This window comes from Erythranthe guttata, chromosome 7, assembly GCF_056151865.1.
Source record: "Erythranthe guttata isolate IM_541 chromosome 7, IM_541, whole genome shotgun sequence".
Classification (NCBI taxonomy): Eukaryota; Viridiplantae; Streptophyta; class Magnoliopsida; order Lamiales; family Phrymaceae; genus Erythranthe; species Erythranthe guttata.
Window position 1 is genome coordinate 2,937,364 of NC_142539.1, and position 22,209 is coordinate 2,959,572.

Sequence of the window (22,209 nt, forward strand, 5' to 3'; positions counted from 1 at the left end):
GGTGTAAACGAGCCGAGCCGACTCGTGAGCTCGAAGAGCCGGCTCGTAAAAAGCTCGAACTCGAACTCGAGCTCGCGAGCTCGAGCTTTCTGATGAGCCGAGCTCGAGCCGGTTTTCAGTTGTTCATGAGCTCGCGAGCCGGATTTATTATTATTTTTTTATTATTTTTTTTATTTTTTATATGTTATTTTTATTTAAATAATGTATAATAATGTAAAATATTATAGAAATAAATACAAATATTAAAAATATATATAATTACAATTTAGTTTTTATTTTTTATTTTTTTAAATAATTTTTAATAATAAAATAATAATTAAAATAAAAAAAAAAAAAAAAAAAAAAAAAAGACAATGGGCTCGAGCTCGAGCTCGAGCTCGAGCTCGACACAACTGACACGAGCTCGAGCTCGAGCCAAAAAAAGAGGAGCTCGCGAGCTCGACAAAATAAACTCGAGCTCGAGCTCGAGCCAGCCAAAAGAGGCGAGCTCGGCTCGAGCTCGGCTCGTTTACACCCCTAAACGTAACTGATGCTAAGAGAAAACTTAGCGGTAAGAAGATGGTCGAGCAGATAGTTCGTGCATATAAAACTCCGTCAACATACAACATGTCGCGAAAGAGGAAGAAAAATGAGTGGTAGGTGGCAAGTTCGGAGACAACCGTTAGAGAAGAAGAATTCAGTATAACTTCAGATAAAGAAAATATGTAAATTCAGATCCATGACTAATCAATCATAGTAAATCTCGGACGAGTAAAGTGATCTTAAATTATGAAATATCCATATACAATGTAAACGAATTTGTAAAACCCTATTACTCTATTAGGGTTACGATTTAACATTAGTAATATACTCATTTTTCGAATTCTCCCTTTCTTTTGTTTTTATCTTTTTTTCAGGTCGATTAGTTTGTCTTTTACTGGCCAAAAAACCGGTGCCGGATGTACTCTCCAACGAATGAAGGAGTTGGATTTGGAAAGAGGTCTTGAGAGTGCAAATCTTGCTCCATCAGTGAGTATCTCCTATATTTTTCCACTGCGCACTCTGAACCTGGGGTAGTTGACGGCGGCTAAAGTTTTGGTAGTAGGAGTCCTTGGCGGTTTGGTCTAAAATTTTATAGCATTCGCAACTATGGCCTCTCTGTCTGTTTCCTAATTTTTGTTGATTTTCGGTGTTTTGAAGCATAGTCATTTTTTGTTAACTTGCACTAATTTTAATTTGAAAAATACACATTGCATTCGATGTAGTCTTGTCTCCCCAAATAACATAACTAGTTTTTTTGTGTGGTTTTGCAATTGCAATTTAATGGAAGTCATTGTTCTTTTCTTGAATGTGTCAAAAACTGGTTGAAACAATAGACAAATTTGTCGAATTTGACATATGTTTCAAGTCATAGTCGAATACATACTATACATTACTACACATTACTATAGTTATATGTATTAACATATGCATGTGATTGTATTTTTAGATTTGTATTTGTTGATCACGAGTTGATTTATAATATAAATATTAAAATTGTTAATTTCGTTGTTGGTTTGGTGAAGTTTTTTTATCATTGATATTTGTATGTGTACATAATTGGTCTACTATGACTTTGGGATAAAAAGAAAGAACATAACTACAAATGACTATATTAAATTGTAGTCGTTTTTAGTATAGTAAACATATCGGTAAAAAATATATATATTAAATATAACAAAATAAACAAACATATTTAATTATTAGAAAAAAAAAAAGGTAAATGCAGGTCCATAATACTAAATAAGTACAATTTATGGAAATAGTGAATATAGCTTATAGGTAAACAAAAATTGCATATGAGAGCAGTATAGTTAATTTGCCTCTTAATGGGGTATCCATAAAGTTGAATTAGAATTTAAGTTTTTCTCTAGTTTAGTGTTGCTGCAGAATATATAACAAATGAGCCCTATTTATTAGGGGTGTGCGCGGGCCATAAACCCGCGGGTTCTATCAAAACCCGACCTCGTCCCGTCAAACAACGGTTCTTGATTTTGAAGAACCGAACTTGTGGGTTTTTAACGGGTTTATGATAGGCGGGTCCATGGCGGGTTTATAGTAGGACCCAACCTTTACGGGTCGAAACCCGTTATCGTCTAAACTATTTTTTTTATATATAATTTATAAGTTTTACGGGAGAATAATTAGAAACTAAAATGAATAACCTAAAATTTTAAATTGAAACCAAACATAAATAATGTAAATGTCAAGAGTAAATAAAAATTAATATAAAACTAAAAATAACTAATTCATAACTTAAAAGACAAAATTTAAATAAAATAAATATAGTTTTTTCAAGCATAACCAACGCTATTCAGCTCCATTCAACACCATTTTCTTCCTTTTTTTTTCTGCCGTATGTTGACCGTTGTATATATATGTTTTTTTTCCTACATTTTCTTAGAGATTTTCATAATCTTTATAGCTATTACTTCCACAATTATAGTTTAGTTGATTTATGTATTTGATATACTAGAGATACTTTATTTATTCATTAATATTATTAATTTATTATACTATATAATGTAAACAAAACGACGTCGTTTTGTATGGCGGGGCAGGACGGGTTTCACGGGTATTAAAAAAAATTGAACCCGTCTAAGACCCAAACCCACGGTTCTTCACCATTTTAGGACCTAATCCTATGGATGGATCTATCCGTCCGGTCCCAACGGGGCGGTTTTTCACGGGTTTGACGGGTGTAGCGGGTTGATGGGTCCGACTTGCTCACCCCGGCTATGTATTAGATTCGTAACTTTATTTAATATCCCTAATTAATAACCCCTAATCAATAGTCCGTAAAAATTCTCTAATTATTAGTCCATAATTAATAACGCCCAATCAATAGTTAATATGCTCTTAAGTCTTATCCATAATTAATACCCGCTTTAAATTTCTAATTAATTTTTTTTGAGTAAATTTTTTTATTAATTTCTCATTAATAACCCCTCAATTTATTTTTGAGAACTTTCATATTAAATGTTTTTTTACAAGTTTAATAAAAAATAAAATTATTTTGTCCAACTGTATCTAACAATGTTTTGAAAACCGGACCGGACATCGAACCGGAAGGACAACTGGGTCACGGTTCAACCGGTTGAACCATGGTTGAACCGGGTTTTTGATTTATTTTTATTTTTAATTATTAAAAAATACTTAAATAGTTATAAAATAACTATGTTGAAAATATATACATATTTTAATTATTTTTTTTAACATTTTCATTATAAAACTAAATATAAATATCAAATAACTAAACATAACTAACATAAAAATAAAATTATATCACTAAAACCTAACATATCACTTTAATTCATAATGTTTTGCTAAAATAAATAATAAAACAACAATTAATTAGTTCATCACTCTTCTGTACTGGTATAATATTATTTTTTGGGTTTTTTGCAAAAACCACCCCTGTGTAATCTCGAATTGCTGAAAAAGACCTTGTGTTAAAACAATTAGCAAATACCCCCCTACGAAAAATAATCAAAGGCAATAAGGTCCCTGAGGGCTGGCCGTGTGCTTCACTTGCCATGAATGCGAGTGGGGGTTCGTTTTTTTGACACAAAAATACCAAAATGCCCCCATAAATTTTATAAGCACCAAAATGAAGTTTTTAAAATTTTCAATTGAGTCCTTTATATATTCAAATAAGCCCTCTTCTCCAACCTCAAGAACAACCCTCCACTTTTTCACCATGATTTTTTTCCAGCAAAACCCATCAACCAAACCCAATCTGAGCATGATGTTCATTCATATTCCAAATCCAAGAAAAAAAGGGAAGAAAAATGGCGTCTCAAGCGTTTTCGGCACATCCCTGCCAAAACCCATGAAAAATACAAACATTCTTCAAAGCATTTTCTTCCAATTTCCATAGCATTTTTTTTCTAATTTGTGAATCTTGAGTCGTATACCGAGGAAGAAGAAGAAGAAGAATGTCAAACTCGAAGAATATTCGCCGTCACTCCACAGCTACTCCACCCAAACTCGAAGCCGACTCTCCGGATCCACCACACTGCCGCCGCTGCCGTTGAATGCCACCACCACTATTATAGTTTCTGAATCCACAATTTCCGTCCACCGAAAACTGTTTTGCTGCACTTTTTTCTTTCTATCCGAAAGAAACCAAAAAAATCTCCGCACACCTTTGTCGGAGAGAAGATGCAGGTTTGCTTATTTGTGTGATATGTTTTTCTTCTTTTTATTGTTTAAAATTGAAATATCACTAAAAACTATTAGGAAGTCAACCATCAATTTCGAATTAAGGAGCGGTGTGCTTCGTAAAACAAAACATAGGGGGTCCTTGCTAATATTTTTAACACGAGGAGTTTTTTGACAATTCGAAATTACACAGGGGGTTTTATGCTTCTTTAGGCAACAAAAACCAAGATAAGAAAAGGTAAAAATATAGATTCATCCTCTGCAAAATCAAAGAGCCGCCTCCCCTCCCCTTCTTCGTCTGCTTTATCTTCCTCCGGCAAACAACGTAACTCAGTCCGCACCCCCCAAATCCGTGCCTTTCACTCCGCCGATCAGATCTGGGTTTGAGATGTTTCTCAAAACCCATATGAAATATAGATTTTTTATTCCATTACTTCAAGTGAATATTCAAGTTTTGCTCATAATTCTCGAATTTGTAAGTTTTCATCCTTGAATCAGTAAATCCTTTTCTATTTTGCAAAAAAAATGCATTTTTTTCTTCTGAAAACCGGGTTTGTGAGCGGTTTCCGGTTTCCTGGTTCGACCAAGCAGTTTTCCGGGTTTTGGCCTTTCACCCGGGTTTTTGGCTCTTTCGGGTTTCTGCACCAAACCGGACCGGATCAAGCTCCGGTTCCCGGTTAAACCGGTCCGACCGGCCGGTCCGGTCCGGTTTTCAAAACATTGGTATCTAACATTACTTATAATTTCTTACTTTTTTAGTTTAATACTTAAGCGTTTCAATTTAATATAAATTTTATTATTATGTATATAATTTTTTGGGTTAATGGCACTTTGCCTTTTTTCCCCCAAACTATCGTGCGTTTTGCACGTTACCTACTGAACAATTTTGTTTTACAAACTTTTACCTCAACTTGTCAAATGGTTGCACGGTGCCTTAAATTTGCCATTTCTGTTCATTTCTCCCCATAAATGTTTGCACTATAATCGTCCATTCACTTAAATGTGCCCTACCCCTGGACTTCTAAATTTTTCTCCTTTTTTTTTATTCTTTTTCCCCTCATAGTTGGCCAGCAAAATACTCCTCATGAACATTGAAAAACACTATGGGAAATCCCTAGAAAATTGCACCAATTCTTCATCCACAGACACAAAAACAGTCCACTTCATACTCGAGTTGTCTCGAGACTTGAACATGTCAGACACATCTGCGAAAGGAGAAGCCGTCTCCAAATCAGGCATTTTAAAATTGGATTTAGGGTTTGTACTAGGTCAAATTAGTGAGTGCGATGGTGAATTTCAATTTGAAGAAGTCATCCATTGCGTTGACTATAAGAACTTTGAAGTCGAAAGTTGGGAATTTGGAGATTTTGACGTTGTTTATGGACAGTGTTTCGGTTTGGGCGCAGGTGACAATGAGGCGTTTGTTGGCCAAAAAGAAATGAGGAAAAAAAGGCAAAATTAAAAAGAAGGAAAAATAGAAGTAGAGGGGGTATGGTATAGAAGTAGAGGGGGATATGGTTACACTTGAAGTGAATGGACCTTACAAGTTACTACCCTAAGAAAACTCACATGCGATGCATGTGCCGATGATTCCGACAAGAAATGAACGGAAATAGCGAATTTGAGGCATCGCGCAATAGATTAACAAGTTCAGGTAAAAGTTTGTCAAACAAATTTGTTCTGGGGTAACGTGCAAAATAGACGATAGTTTGGGGGAGGGGGAGGGGGATGGGGGGTGGGGCAAAGTGCTATTAACCACCTTAATTTTTTCATCTTTCTAAAAAGGGTAAATTACATCTACACCACTTAGATATGCTAAAATAACTTCAAGGTCAATGTGGTATCGGTAATTACAATTTACAATCAACCCCTAGAACATTGTTAGAAACTCTACGGAGATAATGCATTGGAGACGTTGTTCCGATAGAGTTCTAACGTACCCAATCACAATGCATCATCCTATTAGAGGTTATAACAATGCTTCAGGGGTGATTGTAATTACCGGTACTATAAGGACCTTAAAATTATTTTAGCATACGTTAGGGGTGTGTGTAATTTAGCCTTCAAATAACTGAATTGCTAATTGTAGCGGAACTTTTACTGAAATTGGTTTATTTGCAGCGGTAGTCTCATTTGTCAATTTTCTAACTTTCTAAAAAATCGAAACTCTTTCAACTAAAAAAAGTCGAAAACTTAGAATCTAAAGATCGTTCGACAAATTAGAAACCAAACACAACATTTTTTTATGGCCAATCCATATTAATTTTACAAGAAAAAAAAATAAAAAATAAAATAAAATAAAATAAGGTAGATCGTGCTGTGCAGCACGTAGGGCATGAAAAAAAGGAAAAAACTTTGAAGTTCCCGTCCTTTAGAGGACGGGAATATGGGTTTTACTTTTTTTTTTGGTTTACTTTATTCCTTTAGTATTATTTGGTAGGGTGATGATGGTGATTTTAAAAATTTGACGATGAATATATAAACGAGTACAATAATCCAAATATGTGTTATCATGTTCATCAAATAATTACAAAATTTGATATTTAAATTTTTTATAAAAACTAAAAAAAAATAGTTAAAACATGAAGTTCCCGTTCTGCAGAACACGGGAACTTGAATAATCTTCAAGTTCCCATATTCTGCAGAACGGGAACTTCATGTTTTTTGAGTCCTCCGTTCTGCAGAGCACGGGAACTTGAAGATTTTATTCAAGTCTCCGAATTCTTCAGCACGGGGATTCATTTTTTAATTTTCTTTTTCGAAAATAAAAAATTAAAAAGTTTTTTGAGTTTTCCGTTCCACATAGCACGAAAACTTGAAGAAAGTTCAAGTTTCCGTGCTCTGCATAATGGGAAGTTCAAAAAACTTAAATTATCCGTTCTACAGAGCACGGATATTGAAAATTTACCGGAATCGAGCCCGTTTGCTACGGATTCAAAGTCGAAAAAATTTCGGAATTCAAATTTTTTGAAAGAGTTTGAGAATAAAGCTGCAAGTAAGCAACACCCTTCTAATAATTAATCAAGTAACGGCTCGATTCCACTGACGTCCCCCCTTTCTCCCTCTCCATGGCGTTCCCAATATACTGATCTTCCCACCATTTCAGAAGCCTAACCGGAAAAGGAAAAAAAAAAAAAAAAAAAAAAAAAAAGAGGAAAAAAAGGCCAGTTGTTAGGATGAACAATCAAATCAAATTCACAATTCTCTCGGCGAATTACGAGCGAGGGATTTTACTTTCGTGAATCGAATTCAGAATGACGGCGGCTCATCTTCTGGGTAAATCATTACGTGCTGTTGATCTTCGATTGCCGATGAATTCGTTAATAAAAAGGTAAAATTCTCAATCCAAGTTACGCTATTTTTTTTTTGTGTGTTATGTTGAGCAGTAGATTACACCTACGTGTTGTGTGTGTGTGTGTGTGTCTGTGTGTAGTTTTAGTTAATCAGTCTTTGGTAGGAGAAATTTTTATTATGAATGTAAATGTCTGTGTACAAGAATATGAACCCTAATTTAGTGTGTGCTGTGTGTGTGTGTTTTTATTTGTTGGATGTTACAATTACATTCCTGGAGGTGGAAATTGGTATGAAAAATTACTGAATTAGCGATTAACGACATTGAGATATTACTCGAAGACTCGATCTTGCTGTTGGGAATTTGTTTTTCCCCATATTTTTTTATTGTTTATTTACTCAAGGAGATTTGAGTACTTAACTAACCCTAGGAAATTCGATGTAGATACGAAGTTTATGTCGAAATATATGCCTTAGTTCTTAGCTAGGAAGTATTTAACTCTTATTATGGATATAGAAAATGCCGCCAGTTTTAAACTCGTAGTTTCTCGATGGAGTAGTCTTTCACCATTATACCTTAATCTCAAATTTAATTTTCCGTCACCTAGTAGGAGAAGCATGTTGAACTCCTCTACGTTAAATTTCGGTTAGTGATTGAATATGCTTTTGGTTGAAGCGTGAAGGAACTACAACTGCGTCTGAAATCAGATGAGGAGCCAAGATTAATCTCCTTCTAACAGTCGCTTGTTGGGAAGTTTATGTTCAATTTACTACAAAATAGAAGCCTCGATTTATATTTTAGATACGAGTCGATTTGAGTAGGAGATATGGGTTTTTAAGGTTTAAGAAGAATATCTTAGTGGTCGGCAAGTTTCTAGTTATGATAATAATACATGTTAAAACTTTAGTAGGAATTATTATTTTAGCTGATAATAGTTGTTCACTTAAAAGTTAAAACTATTACTTTATTGTATTTCTTGAAAATAAGTTTACTTGTTAATTGTGAATAAAATCTTCAAAAAAAAATAAAAAATACCAGCCAAAATTTCTTAGTAGTTGAAACGATTAAATCAAATAGATAGGATTTTTGACGATTATTAAGATCCGGGTTTAAATAAAAAATAATACTCTTGAAATAGTAAAAATGCCGCCTAAATTCTGTAGATGAGCTACTATATTTATGTATTTGTAATGAGGGTTAAATAGTTGACATGCAAACAATTATTATTGGCTGGTGAGATTTTTTTTAAATTAGTTTCTACAGTAAGTATACTTTTTATTAAAATGCTTCACCAAATTCAGTTTTACTTGATAAACTTATATCGCATGCTCCAAATTATTGCCTGATATATTTATTGAAACTATCTTTTTATAGAACGAACATTAATTATATCGGGAGCCATGCATAGCTTGATATTGCTCCTAAATTGTGATAACTATTCTATGATTTTACCACATTCACATTTTCCCAAACTTTAGGTATAATAGTGGTATCATGGAGAAATTTAATTTCTGCCTTCACAACATTCTACTATGGCGGAAATATTTTGGAGTCTCCCACATAAATTGTATTTCCGAGACGGACTGAAAATTTTGAATTTAAAATAGAATCTTGTTTAGGTGAGATAAATACAAATGTCTCTAACTAATCCGCCCCACGCCATTATTCAGCGATGAACTTTGCAATAATTACAGTGCGGATTGCACGCATAATGTGCTGTATCGAAAACACAGCTAAGCATCCAAACGGCTTGCCCGTTTCCCCCCCTATAAATGTGATGCGTCCCCTTCGTTTCTCAATACCCCAAATCCTTCTCTAACTCTCCTCATTTTCTTAGCGGCAGCCATGTCTCTCATTTCTAGAGGTTTTAATTTCTTTGTCGTCTTTTACTGCACATTCATTCATGGCATGTCTGAAAACGAGCCGAATTCCAAAAACAATGACCGGTCTGAAAATCCGAGGAGAAGGCCTAGAACTTCTCCCTCAACCCCAATTGCCTGCCGTGTCTGTGACAGAATCTTTTTCGACAACGTCAGCCTTGTTTTGCACTTCGAGTGTCACCTCGAAGAAGATCTCTACAAACCCGGGCCCCACACCAATACCCCACCACCATCCATTCAAAACGAGAAAAAGCCTCAATCTTTAAATCCTCCAAAAATTTATGGTCGTTCTGTAGAGATGTCTCCTCGGAATAAAGTTCCGAAAACAAACAACCGCTCTAAACCTCCTCGTTCCTTTCCTGTTCGTTCAGACAACAGAACCGATGTTGTTCTAACGGATGCTGGTCTTATAGAGATACCGGTGCTGAATTCGATGCCACCTTTAAGCCCATCTTTTGATGCTCGAATGAAATCTTTGCAGCATTCATCATCGAGCCGGACTTTGTTTTATCCTCGAGCAAGAAGGGTGGTTGCTAATCCTAATGGAACGACAGGTGTTGTACCTTTTCAGTCAAACAACAAAAATGAGGGAAGGCTTAATTACCGGAAACCGCAGATTAGGCATTTAGCGATGCGGTGTAGGCCTATTAATGTAGTCATTATTAGTGATGATGACGGCGATGACAAGTCGAACCCTAAGGAGATGTTGGACTTGACCCTTAGGCTGTAATGGTTTTTTAGAGTTTGGACTGTCTTGTGCTATTAATTTCATGTTTTTCTTACCGTGACGGTCGACTGGATTTTACATGTTTTCTTTAAATGAGTTGTTGGGGTTTTCCAGAAATAATATTTTGGAGGATTATGAGTTTTTGACTGTTTGTGCTTTTTGCTTTTTGCTTTTCTCTTTCCTTGAGTAAATTCTTAGATAGAAAATGTGGAATGTGTGTGAAACAGACAGTCTGTGGGAAATAAAAACCATTTATTGGTATGTCGAAAAAGCCTCTACAAATAGAATCCAACTTTATTGCATTTGTAGGAAAATAGCTCATATTACAAGCACATTTATTTGTATTTTTTTCCTACAAAATAAATGGACCAACATATTAAATATATTTCTCGGGAATAGGTGTGGGGGAGTATAGTAGAACCTTGTTAATTTAATACTCGATTAATTATTAACATCGCTTAAATAATATTTTTTGGTCGGTCCCGACTTGGGGACAATATGGTAAATTGATAATTTGCTAAATTTATAAGATAATATGGCTACGAAAGAATTTTATATTTGTTTGGATTGAGTCATTTGACAAGAAATTTCATGGACATTCTCAATTATGTACTCATCAATACAGTTGTTTAATTGTTGTCATGGTAGTAAAGATATCAATGATAATTAATATTTTTCAGTTCTCGAGTTCCTTGAGTATCTAATGGTTCATCTAAATTCTATGTTTAACAGATATTAAGTTCTCGATTAATTAATATTTTTGTAAATTAATTTTTTTTTGCTTTTTATGGTAGTGAGAGATATCGACATTCCTTCATTATGATAATTGAACTATTTGAATATTTTTGCAGTGCTCCGAGTACCTTCGTTATCTAATGATTCATCTAATTTCTGCATTTAATAGATAGTAATTTTATCGATCGATTAATGTTTCGCTAAATTTGTTTTTTTATTTATTTTCATGGTAGTGAAAGAGATATTTGACATGTAGTCATTATAATAATACAACTATGTGATTATATTTCCATTTCTTGAGTGCCTTCATTATCTAACGGTTCATCTAAATACTACACTTAATAGATATTGACGTATTCATTAACTAATATTCGCTAAATAAATAAATTTTGCTAGTTCCAAAGTATATTAATTTACAAAGGTTTAATTGTAAATTGGAAGCCATGGTCCCATTAAATTGTGGGATAATCCACTTTAAATATGGTGGTAGAGCTATATAGTTTCGTATGGGATTGTACTTTTGTAGTGAATAGCTGATTAGCCAGCAGCTTTAATTGCTAGGATTAGCTGCGTTACGTTGTTCTTGTAACAATTAAACTCTAATTACTGTAAATTAACAATTACCTTGCAGAAAGGCTACTTGAAACTATATGTATCGTCAAAGTTCACAACAGTACGAAGGTTATTAATCGAGGCTCTCTTTTTCCATGTTCTTACATGTAGAGAAAATTGTTCGATTGGACGAAGCTGGTACAAAGCATGGTTCGTATGGCGACTTCTTCCATCACTATCCACAGGTAAAATCTTACTTCCTATGAATCTTTGGTATTGCTTTATTTTTCGGAAGTTTCGGGCCCTTTTTTTTTCTCTTTCTATTTTCGAACAAAAATAAGTTCAGTGGCATGTTTGATGGATATCGAGTTTACATATGGTGACAGATTGAAGTTTACATTTGCTCGTTTGGAGTCTCAGTATTAGGCCGTCCGGTTATCAATATTGGACTACATTGGGTTAAGCAGTACTGATTAACTAATTATTTAGTTAATAAGATTTCCGGTTCCTTAGATTAGATCTTATACTACATTAACATATTCTTGTACTATATATGTGATTTCTTTATAAAACCTCTTCCTTAACAAAATTACGATATAGTTTTAAGGATAAAATGGTCTTTCCGCTTTTCTTTTTAAGTTACCGGCTACGAAACAAAACCATACATGCAGCATGATTGATCCGTGTCGAGGGATGGGGAGCATCGAAAATCATAACTTATGCATATATAGTTCAAAATCATTTAAATCAATTTTATTTTTCTTTCTTGCATACAATGAATATAGCCTATTGAATATGTCACAAGCCTACAAAATTTGGAACTTGCTGCACCTCTTGGCTCAGCCGATTTTGTGGTAATACAGTTAAACCTCTATAAATTAATACAGTCGGGTTCGACTTAATTTAGCGATGATGTCGCCGTGTCGGGACCTGAATAAATTATTATTTAAACGAGGTTATTAATTTACGCAGAATTAGTTTATTGAGGTTCAATGAATTGGATAAGCTTTTATTTTATTATTAAAAAAATGAGGTAGAAAACAAAGATGGTAGAAAAATCCAAAACTCCAACCCCACATATTGCTAGCCCATTTCTGGCACATCTTTGGTCTCTAATTTCACATTGACTAATAAAGATAGAGTCAGCCAGCCTTCTCCAATTGAACTCCTATTGGCTACGCAGCAGCACGGATACGGGAACGCGGATACGATGAAACGGAAAAACAGACACTGAGAAACTCCATTTTCTAAGAAGTTGGATACGGGAATGTGGTGGGAAATGTGTAAATATTAAAAATATAGAGGTGTATCCATAATTTCAGAAAAAAAATATTATAACGTTTAACTTTACTTATTTATTGTCACATATTTGTATAACACAAGTTATATATAATTTACGAATTTCAATCTGAATTGTTATCCCACAAATTACATATGGGCATATAAATTTATTTTATTAAATTTATTTTATTATTGAATTAACATCTACAAAAAATATTAAAACACCGAGTGAAAAAGAGAAATAAGATTTAAGTTTATTTCTAGGGCAGATAACTCTCTATTTAAAATGAGTTTTGGATTTTTTTTTTCGTTGGTGGCATTATTTCATTATTACCAGAAATGTCCTTGAAACTTGTAAATATATATATAAACGACCCCAAAACGTTTCCCATACGTGAAAAGGCGTGCGAACATAATAAGTTTCCATGCATCATAGGTTATTGAAAATCCTGAAAAACAAAAAAAAAAAAAAATCTTTTTATTGAATTTTATTTGTTGCAAATAGAAGCCATAAACAAATATTACCGCAACAGACGGTTGACACAGTCCATGTAAAAAAGTAGCCGTTGTGTGGGGGAACAAAGTAGCCGTTTGGGCATCCAATGCTGCTTGTCCGCTTTTTAATCAGCCTATTAATCAATCAAATAGTTTTTTGGATTATAAATAAACTTTTAATTTATATATATATATATATATATATATATATATATATATATATATATATATATATATATATATATATATATATATATATATATATATTCGAAAATTCCGTAAAGTTTAATGGAGCTCGACTATCAAATTTAAAAAAATAATAATCAACTTCAATGCATAAATATTAAAATAAATGTTCATTTGATACTTTAGATAATATTTTTAATTAATTTGAAAATATATAAGTATTTCTTTTGTCACTTTTAAAGAGGGGTGAACTTCTTAAACTACTACCCATCTTTCTCTCATTTAATTAATTTCCTTTACTTGCAATCTAAAATAAAATTAGGGTAAATTACCGCCAACCCTACGCTAATGTTAAAATTACAAAAAAAAATCCTTCATGCTTGGTTAATTACAACAACCCCCTTCAACGATGAATCTTCTTACACGTCCATCCTTGCAGTGTCAAATTTAGTGGAATCTTTTAGATTATGTGAAATATTCTCTAATTTGTACCCCTTTTACCCCGTTCGAACTCCACATTTTGAAACACTTGGCTTGTAAATATCAGATTGTGGTGCATCCGAAATTGCATTTTTGAACAAATCGAGTACAAACTGGAGAATATTCCACATAATCTCGAAGATTACACTAAATTTGACACTGCAAGAGTGGACGTGTAAGAAAATTCTTAGTTGAGGGGTAATTGTAATTAACCAAATATGAAGTATTATTTCGTAATTTGACCATACTTCGTGGACCGCGGTAAATTACCTTTAAAATTATAGGTACTATTTATTTATTTATGATTATTATTTTTGCCCATATGTCTCCACTCCCTCCTGTCCCAGTATCCGAAGTGTCGCAAAAATATACATACAACAACTTGTATGTATATATCCTTTGCACTCTCTGCAACACTTTTTCCCCACAGAATCGGCGATACTCTCTCTCTCTCTCTCTCTCTCTCTCTCCTCTCTTTCTCTCTCTACATATGCGAATGCAGGCCGTGAATCAGAAAGCCGGTAAGCTCTTCACCATTCAGCTGAGAAAGCTTTTCTGTGTTCTCATTTTTGTTTTTTTTTCTAATAATGTATGTTGAAGCTGTTTAGCGTTGAAAAACAAAATTGAATTCTAATCGTCTATTTAATTTCTGTCAGCAATTTTTTTTTTCCGGTGAGATCTGAAGCACAAAATGAAACGGAGCACTCGACTCAGCTCGGCCGTTTTTCAGCTCACTCCAACTCGAACTAGGTATATGATTGAACTACTTAATTTTGTACTTTTTTTTTAGCTGGACTAATTTGTTTTGGCTTTTATTTGAGTTGATTTGAATGCCTGTGTGTGTGTTTTTCAGTTTTTTGGTGATAGTTGATGACGTGTAATTAATCATTCTCAGGTTTTGGCTGTTTGGGTAGTGTTTTTTTTTTGTGTCGTATTGTTTGGGAATTTTGTCCTGCGTTTGCATTCATTATGTAGAACTTTAATTAAAGCTCTCTTCGCTTTTACGTATTAGTATATTCTGTATTTGTACCATAAATAGAAGTACATAGTGAATGTTCGTTTGTCTTTTAAATGTTCGAATATCGGAAAGACGGATTCCCGAGATTTCACTTTTCATCAGTTGATCGTTTGTGAAAAGTTATATACATGTTGATGAATAGAAAAACACGAATGCGCAAAATAGTGGTTATATCCTTGACGACATGTGAAATTGCTTTTTTTCTTTTGACTATTTTTAAAATGTTCTGTACGTATGGTGAATATGGTCTTCATTTAATGTTGTCGGAAGCACCGACATAGTTGAGACAAAATGTCCCGTAGTAATTTAAGTTTCCATCTGAAATTTTGAATTTCTAGTCTGACAGTATTCCAATTATCAGGTGTGATTTAATCATCATAGCAAATGATAAAAAAGAGAAAATCGCTTCGGGATTGCTAAATCCATTTCTTGCCCACCTGAAGACTGCTCAAGATCAAATCGCTAAAGGCGGTTATTCGATTTTGCTTGAGCCGAAGAATGGCACTGATGCAGCATGGTTCACCAAGGCCACTTTAGAAAGGTGTGTCTAATCTATAATGTCGTACCTCGTATCAAATCTACGTGCTTGCACATTTCTGATGCTATAATTGAAGTCAGTTTAAGTGGCTCCTGTTCTTGCCCTATTTTAGTAATATGTCAAAATTGATGGTGGTATTCAATTTGGGATATCGGGTGCTAGATGACCAATACGAAATCCAGAATATCCTCCTAAAGCAGAAGCTGTGCTTCTAACCTGGAAGGATAAAAAAATATATCTCTGTAACTAATAGTTTCTACGTAATCAGGTTTGTCCGTTTTGTGAGCACCCCAGAGATCTTGGAACGTGTGTACACGATAGAAACCGAGATTTTACAGATTGAGGAGGCAATTGCCATGCAGAGCAACAATGATATAGAGCAAAGCATTGTAAGTGACTAAGCAATTGATAATTTATCCATATCTGTTAGCCTACTTAATAATTGATGTTGTTTCCACCCCCCTTTTTTCTAAACAGTTGGAAGATCATGAAGGAAAACCTCACGGAAACTGTGAAGGTACATAGAACAGAATTGTGTACTTGAAAAGGGGGCTATTTTGTTCTTCTGATTTGTCTCGTTTCTAATCAATCCTGATGATTTTCCTTAACCATGCTTTCTCCGTCCTGTTTTTTGTATGTTCTATCTTGCCTATTGTTTTTTCAATTAATTTCAACTGAGACTTGAAGAGACAAAATTTTGTATTCATTTGGCTCTGCTAAATTCATTTTTTAATTTAAGAAGGGATGTATAAATTTGTGTAAAATGGTACTGCATTTTGATCTTGTCGTGTGAGTAACAAAGCACTAAATAATTTTGAACTATGGGCAGTTAACAGATCACCGCCCAATGATAATGAAGAGAAAGCAATAGTCCTTTACACGGTCAGTAAGCCCTCAGCATTTCTTCCTCTGATATACTTCATTACGTATTTTAACACTGTCTCGTTTTTTTTATTGACAGCCTGGAGCATCAGTGCCTGAAGCTAATGGGTTGTGCTTGCAGGAGGGAAATTCAAAGTATGTTTTACATTGTCTTCTTAAATTAACTTGAAATTTCAGTTCTATTGGGCGTTGTATTTATGCCCAAATGACTCATCCGGTAGATTAAGTCCAATTTTTTAGAGGTTGTCCGTTGTTTAAAATAGGCAAAAATTGTGCATTCTAACTGAACAGTATATATTATGCACAGAGGATATTCATGGTGGCACTTTTTATACGTGTAGATGAACTAAGCATGTTAGTTTTGTTGGCTTCGTTTCTTGCCTAGAAGAAAGTGATCATATGCTGCCAATATGTTGCATCTTTTATGTTTCTGTTGAGGGTCTTTTTTCCTTCGACATAAGTGCTTATCTTGGCAACCAAACCATTTTCAACTGGAGTTCCGAAAAATTCTCAAGAAGGGATGGGATTATATCTCTAGGCCTCCAAGATAATGTTTAGGCCATTTACTGACAGAAACAACCTCTTACGTTGTATATTTTAATAAATTCAAAAAGATACTCCTAAGATTACATAAGAAGGAAAATGCCTAAATACACTCGTTCTTTAGATCCCTAATGCACACCTGAAAGAAAATGAGCAGTTTCCTCCTACACAAGTGTTTTGCTTTTGTTTAAGGGACCTGATATGTGATCTTCTGGCACCTCTACTTTTGCTTGCATATTTACTTACTCAACCGACAGCACTTTTAAACAATGATGATATTTGACGATTGAGTTAAAAATTGGTTACTAGCATTAGTTAATGTTCAGAGTGTCTCAGTAGAAAGTTCTTGTGTTTCTAGGTGAATCCTCAACCAAGAATCCTTTTATACAACAAATAATATTTGACCATTGAGCTACAAATTTGGTTATTAGCAATATTTGTAGAGCTAACACCGTGTTTTATTTAAATGGTGAACCAGAGTTCAGCTTTTGAAAGTCTTTGAAACCCGCAAGACAATGCTACAGAAAGAACAAGGAATGGCCTTTGCACGCGCTGCAGCTGCAGGTTTCGATATTGATCACTTGGCATCACTCGTGTCTTTTGCTGAGTGTTTTGGGGCCTTGCGTTTAATGTAAGCTCCTTCTTATGCCCCTCTCGTTGAAAAGTGATGTCTGACCTGGGACTCTCTTACGTATAGAGAGGTTCTTTTTCGAGATTGTTTTCTAATTGACTGTATCTATTGAACAGGGAAGCTTGCTTTCGGTTCATTGACCTGTCGAAGAAAAAGCATGAAACTGGGGAATGGCTTGATATTGAAGCATCGGAAGCATTATCCTCGCGACCAGACTTCTCAAACATGAACACGTCTGGTATTATTTTCTCTGCCACACACAACAAAAATGACGAGTCCAATCACGAGCAGGCTTCAGAGGACAATGGCAATTCAGGCTCAACATATAATGCAGGTTAGATCATGTCTCTCTGAACGTCTGCAATAAAAATACCTATCGGGGTCAACCAAAAATTATTCATTTTGTCATTATTTGCATTACTTAAAAAACTCATCAAGTTCGTCGTGCTACTCATGTCTTTGTTCGGCAACGTCGGTTCATAATCTTTAAATTTTGCACTTAAGGGTGAAGATATCATGCAGAATATGGTTTCATTTTTGAATGTCTGGGAACTCAGCTCGGTAGGCTTTTTCCATGTTTTCTTACCTGACGAGGTTTCGATGTGATCTATTTAAGATTTATTTTTCCCTTTCTTGGAGATCTAAAGTCAGCAATATGATCATGCCATCACAAAGTAGCTTTCTAGATTCTTTCTTATTAGCTAGGCTTGTTTCTTAAAGCATCCGAGAATGACGCAGTTCACTTGTTAAACTTACTTGCGATGCATGCTCGTCAAATAGCTGTCTAAACCTTTCCTTAGCCCAGAATCCTGCTTTAACCACTGAGTCGATGTCTGCTAATTCATTATGTATCATGTATCCTAGAATTTCTCAATATTGTTTTCCAAGTAAAATCCATACCAGTTTTTGAAAATATGACGAAATGTCTTTCTCTTCCCCCCTCCCCCCCGTATGGAATAGTAAAGATATCATGTGTATTTGTTTGGTCTCCAGCAGATAATCCAGCTCCAATCAGTCAGCAAGAATATTTTCAAGGGAAATTCCCTCATATTGCGTTTCCGCCATGGCCTATGCATGCGCCACCTGGCGCCCAACCAGTATTTCAACCATACCCCGTGGGAATCCCATACTATCAAACTTATGCAGGCAGTAGTCCTTTCTTTCAGCCACCTCACCACCCGCTCGACCATTTCCCATCAAATCTTAGTGATCAGTCAGGACAAAAGATACAAACCTATGATGTTAGGGATGTTAATACGGGTGCAGAAGTTTCACACAATGAGAAACCACGGAAAAAAGCGGGAGGATCTAAAAAGAAGCAACCAGGCATGGTTGTAATACGGAATGTTAATTACGTCACTTCTAAAGAGAAGAAATCTGACAGCGAATCCAACTCGAGTTCAGATTCCGACTTCGACACAGAAGATGAAAATTTGAAGGCGGGTGATCTGGACTCAATTGTTAGTAATAGTAATAGTTCTTCGAGAATTGAAGGAAATCATGTCAAGTCTGTGGATAAATTGAATTTCAGCAATGACAGAGTATCTAATTCCCGAAAGGACGCCCTTGATGGAAATTGGCAGGCATTTCAGAATTGTTTATTGAGAGGAAGTGATGAAGATGCTCAAGCTGGCAATGAGGGCATGTTTGCAATGGAGAACGATGCTATAGTAAAGAGACGCGTAAACACTGCAAGCAATGATCAATTAGGTGAAGATGGTTTACTATACAGAGGGGATCGTGATTTCAGGGGATCCAATGGTCAAACAGATGGTCAATTTGCAGAAGCCAATGGAACGAAGATCTTGTCTAGGACGACACATGAAGATTTCACAATTGGCAGTCAACAGAACCAGGGAATTTTCAGGAGTTCCTCGGATCCGTTTGCGGTTAATCTGTTCGAGGGTGCCACCAGTAAGATGGATAGAGAATCCACACATGGTATGGCCGATGAAACTTTCATTGTACCATTTAGGTCAGTCTCCATGGATCAAGTTCGACTAGCCGATAGAGCTGCCATTGATGTAGATTCCGAGGTTCAGTTGGATTCGGACGGAAATACAAACAAACTATTTTATGAGCCTGATGCTTTAAGCTTGATTCCTGAACGGGGAACAGAAAGTAGGCCTGTTGGATATGACCCTGCTTTGGACTATGAAATGCAGGTCTCGGCAAAAGGGTCGATTCAGAAAGATGGGAAAGATGTTACTGAAATGAAGGAAGGGTTAAGGAATAAAGATAGAAAGCCAAAGGTTACTTTAGACTCTGTACACAAGCACAGAAGTGGAGGCCCGTTAAAGGGAAAACCATCAAAGATGAGTCCCTCAGAAAATGCACGAGTTCGTGCTGAGAGGTTAAGATCGTACAAAGCTGATCTCCAGAAAATGAAGAAAGAGCAGGTATAGTACACATGAAAATCTTGTCGTCGCCTGTTGTCATTGCACCAAATCCACTCGTATGGCAAATGATTTTGCACTTGACACGCGATTTGTTCACATTACACTAGTATCCATATTCCATGCTAAATTTCATTTGCACAACGTGTTTACAGTTACAGTGTTTGTACAACATATAAATGTCACTAGTTAATTGAGGATCATTATTTTTCTCTTTGTAGGAAGAGGCCGATGCAAAGCGCCTTGAAGCATTAAAGCTTGAGAGACAAAAGAGAATTGCAGCCAGAGGCAGATCCAATTCTGTGAAGCCATCTGTACTCTCGCCTCAGACGAAGCAAATTCCAGCAAAACTTTCTCCTGCAACTAATAGAAGTTCCAAGTTCAGTGATTCAGAGCCTGGTTCATCGTCACCCTTACAGAGATCCAAAATCAGAACTTCACTAGGATCGACTGAGCCTCTTAAGGCCTCTAAAGCTAGTAAATTAAGCGAGGGTAGCCACATGGCAGGCGATAGGTTGACCAGGTCCTCATCATCATTGTCCGAGATAAAAATTGAAAGAAATGTTCGTAAACCTGATTCGAAGGCTTCCACGGTTCAAACTAGAAGATTATCAGAGCCCAAAGTAGTTAAAAATCCTCTTGTTAGTTCCGTGAAGACTCGAAGTGCTGAAGCGGGACCGAGAAGGAAGTTGTATGAAGGACCCGAGATGAACAAAATATCCGCTATCATAAACCTTGATAGAATTAAAGCTGCAACTCTACCTGAACTGAAGATCAAAGTGTCGAAGTCGCACGAAAATGCAGGTGAGAACACATCATCAGCTGTAAATGATCAAAAGGTAACTGGAATAAAGCCATCCACAATTTTGCGAAAATGCTGAATTGAATGTGAGTAAACTATAATAACTAATACGTCACTTCAGATTGGTGCAGATGAAAACCCGGTCGTTGAGAAAAATGTAGTGATGCTCGAGTATGAGAACCCTTCTCCTCCGATTCTGCATAAAGAACAAAAAAGGAATGCGATGTTCGATTCACTCGTGGATGGAGTTGATAGAGTTCCCATATCTTCTCAACTCCAAAAGCATTCGGGTTCTAATGAGGTAAGATTTATAAGACCAAGAATCTGTGTTCGTATCATACAAACGAAAAAAATGGTTTTAGCGTATTTTGACACTGCAACTTTTTGTAAGTAGTGATTAATTAACGTAATAATAGTTACGTTGGATCGTGACGTACTATGTTGTCTTACCAGGTTAGGACAGCCGCCTACCCAGAGAAGGATAATCCAAGCGTTGCTAACAATACCACTGCTGAAAAATCTTATCAAGACCCTTGCACCGAGGAATCGGTCAAAGTTCATGTCGTTGACGTAAAAACCCCTAAATCGGACAAAAAAGCAGCAACTTCGGACAAGACTCCTGCTAAGGAATCATCAAGAGGTTTGAGGCGACTTTTGATGTTTGGAAAGAAAAACCATACTTCGTCATTGGTGGATGAAAGTTTCGATTCGGACTGTACGAGTGTTGATGCCGCTGACCATGACGATAATGCAAGTCAAGGTCAGATACATTTTCCGTACGCTGTAATGAATCGTATTTAGCTTGTATTTGTTGTGACATTTACGTTGACGCATTTCCGAAATTGGGTAGTCAATTTAATATAAATCGTCAAATTGCTGATTTATTTATTTTTTCTGGGCTTTTTCTCAGTTGGCACATTGAAGAATCTAATCAGGCAGGATGAAACCTCTAGTGCTAGTAATTCTTCTCAAAAGAGTAAGTGTTTCGGTTACACTAGATCGCGCCCCGTTACATTCTTTGGTTCATGTGGCTAAAATGACTCTTTGTTCTCGTGCCTGTTTTGCTACAGTTTCTCGCCATTTCTCTTTGTTATCGCCTTTTCGGAGCAAAACAAAGGAAAAGAAACGACTATCGTAGAATTCTCAAGATGTCGATCGAGGCTTGACAATTCAGCTGATTTACGACACTAGTTGATTTATGCACTCTATTTTATGATTAAAATGCGATAACTCATCTGAACAGAGATCATTGTACATCCTTAACTAAATATACTACTAATAGTCAATTATTCGTCGATTAAAATAAGCATTCGTTCCGTTTTGAACTACCTTCGTTTTTAGGGCTGGATCGTAGAATGTCCGAAAAACAATAAACTCATGGTACAAATTATGGTTCCCAAGGTGCAATTAGGCATCAACAGTAATTGTCGAAAATTATCCCCGAAAAAAATTAATATATACATGCTCGAAGAAAATATCACCCAAGTTGAGTTAAAGATGCAATCATCCATGTGGATACGATCTTGATCTGTCCAAGTCCGATCCACGTTAGATCCATTCATATATGTTGATTTTGGATCACGTTTATA

At 35.5% G+C, this 22,209-nt stretch overlaps 1 protein-coding gene and 1 long non-coding RNA gene across 6 annotated transcripts; both read left to right on the forward strand.

The window, feature by feature from the left end:
• The first annotated feature begins 5,966 nt into the window (after positions 1 to 5,966).
• On the forward strand, positions 5,967 to 12,119 carry LOC105949872 (uncharacterized). 2 transcript variants are annotated; one of them, XR_016032135.1, is made up of 3 exons: positions 5,967 to 7,513; positions 11,448 to 11,613; positions 11,755 to 12,119. It is a non-coding gene; the product is annotated as an uncharacterized LOC105949872 (long non-coding RNA). The 2 variants fall into 2 exon arrangements; XR_001172143.2 differs by having other exon boundaries at positions 6,709 to 7,513; positions 11,540 to 11,613.
• A 1,985-nt stretch (positions 12,120 to 14,104) lies between these two features.
• Positions 14,105 to 21,945, forward strand: LOC105949827 (COP1-interacting protein 7). Of its 4 annotated transcripts, none has more exons than XR_016032136.1 (15): positions 14,105 to 14,331; positions 14,467 to 14,560; positions 15,190 to 15,369; positions 15,635 to 15,755; positions 15,844 to 15,883; positions 16,196 to 16,248; positions 16,328 to 16,383; positions 17,270 to 17,422; positions 17,539 to 17,756; positions 18,416 to 19,821; positions 20,040 to 20,622; positions 20,742 to 20,921; positions 21,074 to 21,380; positions 21,531 to 21,596; positions 21,691 to 21,945. XR_016032136.1 is itself a non-coding variant. In XM_012973138.2 (15 exons), exons 2-15 carry the CDS (start codon positions 14,502 to 14,504, stop codon positions 21,756 to 21,758), a joined length of 3,525 nt encoding a protein of 1,174 aa, XP_012828592.2. In that variant the 5' UTR covers positions 14,105 to 14,331; positions 14,467 to 14,501; the 3' UTR covers positions 21,759 to 21,945. The 4 variants fall into 4 exon arrangements, 2 of the variants coding, with proteins under 2 accessions (XP_012828592.2, XP_012828593.2); XR_016032137.1 differs by having other exon boundaries at positions 18,419 to 19,821; XM_012973138.2 differs by having other exon boundaries at positions 20,040 to 20,657.
• Positions 21,946 to 22,209: the final 264 nt, after the last annotated feature.

Coding starts and splice junctions, on each gene's coding strand:
- LOC105949827 (XM_012973138.2), top strand. CDS start 14,502: ATGAAACGGAGCACTCGACTCAGCTCGGCCGTTTTTCAGCTCACTCCA. Junction 15,884..16,195: donor ACCTCACGGAAACTGTGAAG/GTACATAGAACA, acceptor AACTATGGGCAG/TTAACAGATCACCGCCCAAT. Junction 17,757..18,415: donor AGGCTCAACATATAATGCAG/GTTAGATCATGT, acceptor TTTGGTCTCCAG/CAGATAATCCAGCTCCAATC.